This window comes from Brassica rapa, chromosome A07, assembly GCF_000309985.2.
Source record: "Brassica rapa cultivar Chiifu-401-42 chromosome A07, CAAS_Brap_v3.01, whole genome shotgun sequence".
Taxonomy (NCBI): Eukaryota; Viridiplantae; Streptophyta; class Magnoliopsida; order Brassicales; family Brassicaceae; genus Brassica; species Brassica rapa.
Window position 1 is genome coordinate 9,703,798 of NC_024801.2, and position 11,521 is coordinate 9,715,318.

The 11,521-nt window shown below is 31.1% G+C and overlaps 2 protein-coding genes across 9 annotated transcripts; both read right to left on the reverse strand.

Moving 5' to 3' along the window:
* Nucleotides 1–1,264: 1,264 nt before the first annotated feature.
* LOC103828746 (CRIB domain-containing protein RIC5) lies at nt 1,265–4,683 on the reverse strand. 8 transcript variants are annotated; one of them, XM_033275064.1, is made up of 5 exons: nt 4,601–4,683; nt 2,413–2,484; nt 2,151–2,214; nt 1,952–2,052; nt 1,265–1,870 (listed from the first exon to the last, which is right to left on the reverse strand). In XM_033275064.1, the coding sequence occupies exons 3-5, from the start codon at nt 2,194–2,196 to the stop codon at nt 1,469–1,471; spliced, it is 549 nt and encodes a 182-aa protein (XP_033130955.1). In that variant the 5' UTR covers nt 2,197–2,214; nt 2,413–2,484; nt 4,601–4,683; the 3' UTR covers nt 1,265–1,468. The 8 variants fall into 8 exon arrangements, with proteins under 8 accessions (XP_033130955.1, XP_033130952.1, XP_033130957.1 ...); XM_033275061.1 differs by lacking the exon at nt 4,601–4,683 and adding an exon at nt 2,883–3,651 and having other exon boundaries at nt 2,151–2,294; XM_033275066.1 differs by lacking the exon at nt 4,601–4,683 and adding an exon at nt 2,883–3,630 and having other exon boundaries at nt 2,151–2,208.
* Nucleotides 4,372–7,646, reverse strand: LOC103828748. Its single transcript, XM_009104377.3, has 6 exons — nt 6,966–7,646; nt 6,783–6,876; nt 5,518–6,553; nt 5,127–5,426; nt 4,795–5,051; nt 4,372–4,708 (listed from the first exon to the last, which is right to left on the reverse strand). The coding sequence occupies exons 1-6, from the start codon at nt 7,021–7,023 to the stop codon at nt 4,504–4,506; spliced, it is 1,950 nt and encodes a 649-aa protein (XP_009102625.1). The 5' UTR covers nt 7,024–7,646; the 3' UTR covers nt 4,372–4,503.
* Between the last annotated feature and the right edge of the window lie 3,875 nt (nt 7,647–11,521).

Below are 11,521 nucleotides of genomic sequence, written 5' to 3' on the forward strand. Positions count from 1 at the left end.
ATATTAAAACGAGAGTCAAAATTTGGTAATTTTGGCTTCCCCGATAAATATGCTCTTAAAAATGAGATCCGACCAAAAACAGCTCACATAAACTTTCTGAGTATCCACCAACATAATCAGACAGCCACGCTAGGGCCATGCACCCGCATCAACGAACCGAACATTTATTAGGAACGTAACAGTCACACAGAAACTGCGACCGTCCAAAAACGTCATCGGAGAGGCCAAGCAATGTCATTTTGAAAGTTCTAATGAATCGTTTAAAGCCATGTGCATTTTATTCTAGATCAATCTTCTAATGTCATGTATAAGATATTTATTCCTTATTTTTTGTATCGTTTTTGTTTTTCTTTGTTACGGGAAACAATACAAAATCGGAAAAAAAAATCCATAAATGCAAAATACTATATGACAAAAAAACATGCAAAATATGTTAAAACATGTCCAAAAGTATTGTTAGATTTAACATACTCGTACAGTTATCAGAATACTCCATCCGTATCATTTTAATTATCGTTCCAGAGTAAAAAATTTCGTTTCAAAATATGTGTCGTTTTATAATTTTATTGTAAATTTTAATTTTATATTCTAATCTATTTTCTACTCCCTCTGTTTCTAAAAGATGTATGTTCTGGAAAAAAAATTTGTTTCAAAAAGATACATTTTTTACCTTTTCAATGTATGATTTTATGAAAAATTATAAGTTTCAAAAAAATTAATGGTGTTTATTGAATTTCTATTGGCTAAAATTTATGAAAAATTGTTATTCACAAAAAACAATGCATAATTAATGAGTTTTCTTAATATATGTGGAAAGTCTAGAATATGCATCTTTTAAAAACAGAGGGAGTATTGTTTAAAATGTGGTTAGATGTATTAGTTATTTTGTTTTTATTTTGAAATTATTCAAAATTAAATATATTGTTAACTTGTGTGTCTAAGTCTAAAACAACAATAAAAAAAACGGAGGGAGTAGATGTTAGACTCAAGTCTATACTAATAGAATAACATTTTTTGTTGAGTAAATCTGTGAACTAACCTCAGAAAAAAAAACTAGAATCTTATTTATTGATTGTTTGAATGAATAAATTTCAACTTTTACAACTTGTTTTTTATACTCCTCAAAAACCGACTATGCTCAGTCAAACGAATATGATATATTACTAGTATAACAAGATTTAAATCATTTCAAGAATTCAATCAAACACAATAGAAAGGTGATGGAATATTCTATAGACCAACCAAAATCATTAAGCAAAAAGCATAAGTTACACATCCTGATTCATAATCATCATAGGGTTCTCTTTTCTCGTAACTCACTTGATAAAAAACATTGGTCTTGTTATACAAATGCAACTCCAACAAAATGGAGATCAGAAAAGGAAAAGGTATGTAGATGATGAGAAGAAAAACAAAAGCACCACTCTAGTCTAAACTTGATCAAGAAAAACTCTCCTTTTCTCACCTCTCATCTTCCGGTAGAACTTCCAAGACCCACACAAGGTAAAACCGCCCGCACGGATATATCTGTTTCTTTTGACTTTGCAGGTCCAGTAGACTGAGAAGGTTCGCCGCCTCGTCCTCCTCCACCTTTCGACCGTTTCTGCCTCGATTTTTTCTGTCCCAAGGACTGATCATTCTGTTGAGGTAAGTCTATCCCTGTACCTGACTCTGACCCTTCACCCGTGCTCTGCTCTCTCTGCTTACCCGTGCTGCGTTTTGATGGCCTAGCTGATCCTCCCACTCTCGATGGAGACTCTGAAGGTGAGTTGTTTGTGTTTGTAGATGATTTACGTCTCCCCTTGTTCCTTTGCTTCTCTTTCTTGTTGGAATTTCCTTTTGACTCCTCTGGAGACTTATACTCATGCATCTGAAGAATCCCCATGAAAAAATATGAGCTCATCTACGACCAAAATGTCTAAACGTAGATAGTGTAAGAGGTAATATGTACCCAGCTTGGGGTCGTAGCAGAGGGCCCTTCCCATCCTATATGAGCAACATGTTTGACATCGGTCGGGTTTCCAATCTGTATCTCTGGTTCCTTCTCATCTTCTGCATGCAACCATTTTTATAATCTTTGAGATTCTGATCCATTTGTAACCATACATAATTACATACACATATATTAATAAATTAATAAATGAACTCACCGAAGATACGAGCAATGTACCTCAACCCTTTTAAGAAACCCTTCATTGGTGAGGTTACCTTCAACTTGCATATGCATACCAAAATTGCGCGTGAAGCAATCAAAAACTTTTTCATAAATCGTTTTTTTAATAGAGATTCTGCTTCTATCCATGTTAATAACATGATGTTACACATATATAATGCAGAGATCGGTGCAAAAAAATTTCCGGGTAAATCCTACTATAAAAGAAAAAGCATAAGAAATCGATAAAATGAACTTACATGTTATGAGAGGAGATAAAACTCTATTAACAAAGAATTCGAATCATAAAGATTTCCAAGAGCTATGAGTTTCTGCAAATATAAGAGGAATATATAAACAACTAAGAACAAAAAAAACAATACAAAGCATTACTTGCGTAACGAAAACAAAGGACTATATAAGTTTAAATTAAATACCTGGCTACAAACTTTAGAACGAAATGTGTGTTTCCAAATTGTTTCAATAAAAAATAAAATCAAAAGGCTTTTCTCTAATTCTTTTGTTATTTTCTTGTTTCGTGTTTTGTTATGTGTCAGCTAGCTGAAGAGGAAGGTAACGCAAGGAAAAAAAAAGTGAAACTTCAAAATGTGCCCAAAGGCTCTTTCTCTATTTCTTGTCTATTTCTTTTTTCTACACATGCCTATTAGACACATGGCGGATGATTATTGGATGTATAAGTTGTAAGTCAACGGATAACCAGAAGATTTACCCTTATTTTGGTGGTTTTCTTCAGTCCTATATTAAGGTTCTCTGAGTTACCTTACGGTCGTTTTTACTGGCAAACGCGAGAGATGCGTTGGTTTCCAGGAAATGCCTAATAAGATTTAGGAAGTTGATCGGAACTTCCACCTAAATACTGAAATTGTTTGAGATATTATATTGAAACAAATTAAAAACACCAAGGGCATGTACACTTGCATGGTACAATACCATATAGTCATAGTTTCATTAGATACTAATTAATACGAATGCATATTGGTTTTAACTTTTAAGTTTAAACTTTATCAGCTTTTTGCAGTATTAACGTTTTAACCACATACTTTACGGTCATATATAACTTCGATAGTGTCATTGTCTTTATTCTTAAGCTCTTAACCAAAGATCATTACATCAGTTGATCCATCAATAGTCATATTCTTACCCGTTACTGGGTTATAGATAATTGATAACGAACTATAACCATAAATTTCAGGAAAATAAAGATTATAGAAAAGGAACGATAAAATTTGCTAATAGAAGATTGTTTTGTTGCCCCTGTCGTTCACGCATTGCTTCGAGTTTGCCGTCGTCGTTATCATTTTTCATGGAAAACATCATTTTAAAGAAAGCAAACACGATCACTATGACGCACACTACAATACCAGTGACTAACACACATGTCAACCATACTGTCATTGTAGTATAACTATAAGAGTGTTTAAAATGGAGTTTGGAGTTGATATATGTATATTTTTGCTGATATTTAACTATTTATATATACAAGAGAACTTCCACTTGTAATGAGACCCATTAGCTTTTTCAGTAATATAATCTAAACACTATTAATAATGTTTATTTGACAAACTTTCTTTTAAAAAAAGGTTATTTCATTTATGAGAAACCTAATATTTTTAAAATATATCAAATTACATCATAGATATATTATTAATTGTATTAATTAATTATATTTATTTATATCTTCTATATTAATAATCTTAAAAGCATATTAATATGCAATACATTACAAAAAAAAACATAACTAATAAGTAATACTATGAAAAAATGTTAATACAATAAGACTAAGATATAAAATGTATACTCCCTCCGTTTCTAAAAAATGTATGTTCTGGAAAAAAAGATTGTTTCAAAAAGATACATTTTTTACTTTTTCAATGTATGATTTTATGAAAAATTGTAAGTTTCAAAAAAATTAATGGTGTTTATTGAATTTTTATTGGCTAAAAGTTATGAAAAATTGTTATTCACAAAAAACAATGCATATTTAATGAGTTTTCTTAATATATGTGAAAAGTCTAGAATATGCATCTTTTAAAAACAGAGGGAGTATTTTATAAGGTAAGAAACTAATAGTTATACAGATATCAATTTTCAAAATATTATTTATAATTTTCCAAAACTCAGTTCTAAATATTTATTATTTTATTAATTAAAAATCTAGTTTGATATTATTTTATAATTAGTGTTAGCTGTATTGGAAGCACAAGAGAATTCTTTTGCTGATATTAAATGATTTGTGTAGAGCTTCTTAAATTAAATCCTATTGATTGGAAATTTTCTCTACGTGGTTAAGTTTTCCTTGATGTTTAACCAAAACAATGGCTCTCTATCCTCTAATCTTCAAGAGCTGAGCACAATGAAGATAAAGCAGCTGAATCTAAAGGCTGCTCAATCTCTCTCACCATATCCTTAATCAAACCTTTCACATACCTCATTCCTTGAGGGTCTTCCCACAAAACCTTCAGAATCTCATGAGGTATAACTGTCGTTGCTGGTCGAACCACCCACTTCTTACCGTTTCTCTCTTTACCATTCATGCTATATCATTAACAACACCCAAAACAAAAACTTCAAAACTTTCACTCATTATTAAAAGAAAAAAAAAGGCAATGTGCAGGTATTACCTGTTGAGAATAGTGAGCATGTTTGGCCACTCAGAGATATCGAAATGAACATCTGCAACACCCTTTCCTCTGTGAAACATCTGTTTGATCTGCCCATAAGGCATACACAGTTTCCGTAAGTCACCAGTCATTGATCCTGACAAGTTCGAGATCCTTGCAACGGTTGTCCTCGGTATATCAATCCTAGAGATAAACAGTTGCTTGTTCTGTACGTCAACTGAATGCGCTGCAAGTGCTCTCTCTTTACCATCTTCCGTCTGCAAACCACAAAGGAAATGGTTTATTTTTGGTTTTGAGTACTATAACCAGATTGGCTAACAATAAAACCGCACCTCAAACTCGATGAAAGCAGCTGTTGTCGATGAACCAAAGATGATCTTAGATATGTCACTCTTACAGAACCTTAGCGCTTCTCTGATCTGATTCGAACCTATACTTTGATCTAGTGGATGAATCTTAACTGTTCTGGTTGGTTCCTTCACCAATGAAACAGGCACATCTGGATCGCCAATGAGATCCGGAATACGTATCTTTTCAACCATGTCTTCCTGAGAAACTGCCTCAACAATTGCACTGGAATGTTTCAACATCACAACACCTTTCTTGAGAGCCTTCTTGACTGCTGATTTAGTCTACAAAAACCAAAGAACACACACACTTTTAAGTAGACCGTTTAAACAAGAAGACAATGTAAGCCGTTTCTCAAGATAGAATGTAACAAACCTCAAAAGTGACGAGAGCATCTTTGTAAATACACCCTTCCAAAGATGGAACTTCTTGAAAATCTAAAACGGCTCCAAACTCAGAAAATGAATCAACGATGTCACTATTCTGAAACCCTTCGTGCAAAAACCTCAATACTACTCTGTTAGGAGAGTGCTCTCTGATAGATAATGCGTCCAAACTCTTTTCCGTTGACTCTTGGTTCGCACTGGTAGCAGCAGCAGCCAAGGTGGCCTGGCTGCACAATCCTTTGGATTCTTCTTCTTCTTCCGTCACACAAAAAAGATAACTCTTTTTCGTGCCATTGTTGGTTGGAGCGTGAAGGTACTCTATCACCTTCTTGATGCTCGAGTCTCTACTCACTGCCACAGGTACAACGGCTCCTCTAGAACTTCCAAAAGGATTCCTTTCTCTAATAGCAACTAGTTCTCCGCTCTTTTGATCATTTTCCTTGATGACATTCTTCGTTTTCTGGACAGGGACGTGTGGACCACCCTCATCACGAGAGGATTCTCTTGTAGACAATCTGGAAATACTGTTACTCAACGCCTCAGATCTGAGACGAGGCTTAACCTCCTTATCTGGATGCAGGTTGATGAACATGTTGGAGAGTTTCTTCTGAGGTGATTCCTTTTTATCCACTCTATCAGCTTGTAACAAACCCAACACCTTCTCCTGTGCAAGCTTCAAGCCGTCTAAGCTATTACTATCTAACATCACTTTCTCTACAGATGTTGTGGTTTCTCTCCTCCCAGAAATAGCAACACTTTGAGATGCATCATCTTCAGAGACTAAAGACTCTTCTTCTTTCGCAGTCGGAGGGGTACTGTTTTTGTTCTCAGCAGCGTTCTGCAAACTGATTACCTTTTCAACAGCAGACGCATCTAGTGAAGAAAGCATGGGTGGTTTCGACAGAACCGAGCCTTCTTCAAATGGAGGTTTGTTGAGCAAGGGCAAGTTCCCCATAATCTTTTGCTTCAGATTAGTGAGTAAGCCTCCAAAAGAGTACCAATGCATTCCCTTTTGGCCAATATCTCTACATGTTCAAGATAAACAAAAATAAGAAACTTGGTAGCTCCAAGTAGTTTGCCAAGGTGTGAAGCCACTCAAGTGAAAGAGGATATAAGTTAAAACTCCATTTCCAAATTTGGTATTTAATTATTCTTCGTATTAAAATCTAAAACTAGTATTCACTTGATAACAAAAAGAATTAGACTTTTGGCAATATTATGTTCTTCAAAGGAGAAGAGAAGAAGAGTATTCACTTGTTAGAATCCGGCAATCTCTCGAGACTCCTCCGGCCATCCTCCAGGGAAGAGGAAGAAGAAGAAGACCATCTCTTCGTCAAAGGTAGGAAACCTGTAAAACAAAGATTTCAATTTACAAAAACTATAAGTTATCGATTAAAATGAGAAGGATTGAGGAGAAGGGGGTTTCTCTGTTGTCACCTCTGATGCTGAAATGGGGATTCAGTTTGGGCGTAAGAAGAAGACGCCCCATCGCCATTTTCTCTCCGCAATAAGACAAGGGGGGGTTTTTGAGGGTTTAAGAAAGGCGGAGGAGAGAAGAGGTTTGGTTCCGAGGGAGACGAAAGAGAATCTGATTTCTGAGATTGTTTCGGTTATGATGTAATTAACCGATTATTTATTTTAATACCGGGTTCAACCTTATTCTGACCGGTCCAACCGAAAATAGAGTCCGTAACCCTTTTTCTTTTGAGGAACCTTTTTGTTTTTTTTTTTTTAATTTACCCCAACCTCTCTAGCCTCTAGGTGAACCTATATTTTTTTGGAAATACATTTCAAGTGGTTTTTGTAGTACGGTAAGCAAAAGAATGGTACATTTCAAGTGGTTTTTTTAGATAAGTTAAAGTATAACGTTATGAGGATCTCATACAGAAAAAACAAAACTCCTCTCCATCCCCTTTACGGAATTTTAAAAACGTTACTCAACAAATCTTCTAATCTATTAAAACAGAGTCCTATTTTTTATCTACCGTTAATAAGTCATACTAAGAGCTTGATTGGTTTCCCCGCTATAACCCGCAAACACAGCTTTTGCGGTTGGCAGCGGTTGATAGCGTTTCGAAACAATCATACAAACCGCTACAAATCGCTTCAAACCGCACCAAACCTCTTAAAATCAAAAGCTGGTTCCAGCTAGCGTTTGCGGTTGCGGGCGGTTGCGGGAGGATAATTTTTTTAAAAAACTATATAAATACAAAAATAAAAATATTCAATAAATTTTTTAAAATGAAATTATGAAAATACTAAAATATATCTATTATATTTTAATTAATATTATAAAATTTTAAAATAAAAATATTTTCTATAATTTAAAAAATTTAAAACTATAACTTTGAAAATATAATTTACATATTTATTATAATATTATGATTTTTGATATTTTTATAATTATATAAATGTAAATATTGTTAATTTATTATTAACCGCTGTTGTATTTGGTAGTTAACCAGTCATAAATATCCCGCAAACGCACCAATTTCTCACCGCAGAACCAGTCGTACAAATCTCTTAAAACCGTTAGAAACCGCAACCACCCGCAGCCGCAAACGTCCGCAGCCGCAACCGCAACCGCTGCGTTTGAACCAGTCAGACCCTAAGACCATCTAAAAAATTACTTAATATGACATATTTAATTATTTACATTAATAATAAAACTAATATAAATATCAATTTATTTTTAAGTATAACAAATTCTGTTGAGAAAGAATCTAACAAAATCCTACCAACCTTCTAAATATTTTTATAAAATAACACTTAAGTAATTTTGTAAATACTAATATAACTTTATAATTCAAAGTTAATTAAAAATTTATTATAAAACAAGAAAATAAAATTCTATACTATTTTTATATATATTTTAATTATATTATGTATTATATTAAAATAGAAGTACTATATGAATTAAATAATACATTTTATTTTTAAAATAGTTTCATTTAAATAAATTATCACCCATCATTAAAATGTGTTAAAATTCGTAAATTATATTATATTTTTTTGAAAAATAAATTTATTAACATAGGTTAAACTTTTGTTTCTAAAACGACATATTATTTTATTTTATATTTTGAAACTCTCAACAATATATTTTTAAAAAAAAATTAATATAAAAAGTATAATAATTTATAACTAACCTTTAGTTCATATACTATTTAAAAATATGTTATTATAAAACTATGAAATTTTAATAATTCATTCAAAATATTAATGACAAATCAAATTTTAATTATCGTTTTAATATTTATATTTATTATAAAAATATTCTGAGAGATATATAAAAATCTTACCGAAATTAAAATTATTTATATAAAATAATGTATTAATTTAGTAACAATTGTTTTTTTGAAAATCATATAATCTTCCACCTCAAATGTAGTTGCGTAATTTTCCAAACAATTTTGACAAAACATAAAAATTTAAAAATAAATATGCAAACTTAAAATGATAATTTTTTAAATTTTTCAAAAGGTATTATCATAGATAATAAAGAATAACTTCTTGAAATGTAACACGAAAAAACAAACTATGTTATAAAAATTAAAGTAACCTAATATTTTGAAGTCTTAATTTAATAACAAACAAAAAAGAAAACTTAATATCATAACATCTAAAAAATATTCTATATCAATACAATTTACTAAAATAATATGATGGATGCTACCATGTATACAATTTACTAAAATAATGGGTTTATGTTCACAATATATAACACTAAAATTAAAAGTATATACTGAAAATATTTATAATAAATCAAAAGTATACATTCATAAAATAAAAAATATCCGCACGAATGTGCGGGTCAAAATCTAGTTCTCTATTAAAAGAGAAGTACCATTTTTATCTACCATAAAAAAATCATACTAGCCTTATTAGGTCCATTTCATTAATTACATTTATTTAATTATTTATATTAATATTTTCAATATATAAAGATATTAATAATAAATCAATTTTAACTGTAAATTTAAATTTTATTTTTAGTTATAACAAAATGTTGAGAAAAAATCTAGCAAAATCTTTTTAAAAATTTAAGATATTTTATTTAAATTAATACCATTGATTAATTTCGTAATTAATAATATATACTATTATACATTAATTTAAATAAAATTTTATCATAAAACAAAATAAAATAAAAGTGTATGCTATTTTTCAAATTTTGATAATTATATTATATATCTTCTTTATTTAAAGAAATACTATAAAAATTCATACTAGGTCTATTTCATCAATTACATCCATTTGACTATTTAAGTTAATCTATTTAATATATAACATTTCTAAAAAAATATTATAAATTATATAGATATTAATAAATAAATTTTGACTGTCAATTTAAATTTTATTTTAATTATAAAAAAAATATGTTGAAAAACCTCACAAAATCTTAATAAAATTTTAAAATATTTTTAAATTAATACAGCGATTGATTTCATAATTAATAATATAGTATTATTATAATGTATTTACTTATAAAATCCCACAATATACTAAAATAAATAACATAGAAATATAGATTATGTTAAGAAAATATCAGTTTTATAGAATAACTAAATAAAATTTTAAAATGTATTGTATTCAGTCTGTAAAAATTTGAAAAAATGAAGGAGGTTCTCAACTTTTTTATTTCATACTATGAATTTATTTTACCAAATTCGAAAATATATTAATATTTAATAACAAATAATAATAAAGTAAAATATATAAAACCAATCATTATACATTAATAATATCGAATAAGAAACATAACCGATAACAATATAGATTTACACAATATATAACACTAAAATGTAAATATATTTTAAAGTTTTGCGATGGTATCCATTATATATTTATAAATGAAAATCTATCCGCACGGATGTGCGGGTGAAAAATCTAGTGTATATTTCAAGAATGAGTCTCCAAACTTATTGGTCAAGGCTGGCCTAAAGTTAAGCATTAGCTTTAGACCCCAATAATTTATATAAGAATAAAAAGACATCAAAATATTATATAAGTATACTATAGTTTATGGATAAATTTTTGTTTTCATGCTTTAGACAATCTTATAGGAGCATTGGGCTGGAAGCGTGTGATTGAAGAAGAATTAAACAGAACATGCTTTTTCTTGAATGTGACGAAGACTGTCATCCTTACTTAGAATACTTTTTTTCTTATTTCCTCCTACACAAAATCTCTCTCTGACATGTCTTTCATATATAACTTGAATATCCGGGCAAAATCGCTTGCAAAAAGAGCTCGGACCGGTGCTTTTGTTTTCCCATGTGCACTCGTGGCTTGGAGTTGGCTAATTCACAAGATCTATCCTTTTTGAAGCAATCTAACGAAGCATGTTGGTCTTAGCTGAAGAAAAAAACTCTCATTAGCAAATGCAGGGGGGGAGGTGCTCACCTAGAGATGGCAATGTTGGACTTGGACCACGGATCAAGCCCGCAAAGACTTATAGCGGAGCGGGATTGGACTTTGTATTTGTAGGCCCGCAAATTTGCAGGACTCGCGGGACGGGTTGCTGCGGGATTGGGCTTCAGCGGGTTGGGCCGAGGCAGGCTTTGTGGATTTTGCGGGACGTCCCACGGGATCCGAAGCAATTATTCACTTAGTCTCTTCAGCTGATGAAAGGCAAAAAAACAGAGAAAAATGGAGATTCAAGAGCTGATAACTCCTCAAGACATTTCTTCTTCTTTGATCCATTATAACTACTCATTTCCTTTTTTCCATTCGCTTCATGCATCTTATTCATCTTCTCATTTGATTAAGGTATTGTCTTCTTCTCCCCTTCATTTTCTTTTTCATCTTTTGAGTTATGATTTATGAACAAGTGATCTTTTGAATTTAGATCAAACATCTGTGTATTCACGTAAAGAAAGAAACAAGATTTATGGATTTTTTTGCTCTTTATTGTCGATATAATGCTTAGAGAAAGAACATGGATTCTCAGCTAGAATGTCATTGAGAGTAGAACTGTAGAAAGTGGAGAT

Excerpts from the sequence above, each read along its gene's own strand:
- LOC103828748 (XM_009104377.3), bottom strand. The coding sequence starts at position 7,023 with ATGGCGATGGGGCGTCTTCTTCTTACGCCCAAACTGAATCCCCATTTC. Across the intron at positions 5,427-5,517 it reads ATGCTCTCGTCACTTTTGAG|ACTAAATCAGCAGTCAAGAA; the intron begins GTTTGTTACATT and ends TGGTTTTTGTAG. Across the intron at positions 4,709-4,794 it reads ATGCTCACTATTCTCAACAG|CATGAATGGTAAAGAGAGAA; the intron begins GTAATACCTGCA and ends TTAATGATATAG.
- LOC103828746 (XM_033275059.1), bottom strand. The coding sequence starts at position 2,313 with ATGTTATTAACATGGATAGAAGCAGAATCTCTATTAAAAAAACGATTT. Across the intron at positions 2,053-2,150 it reads GTACATTGCTCGTATCTTCG|AAGATGAGAAGGAACCAGAG; the intron begins GTGAGTTCATTT and ends GGTTGCATGCAG. Across the intron at positions 1,871-1,951 it reads CTGCTACGACCCCAAGCTGG|ATGCATGAGTATAAGTCTCC; the intron begins GTACATATTACC and ends GGGATTCTTCAG.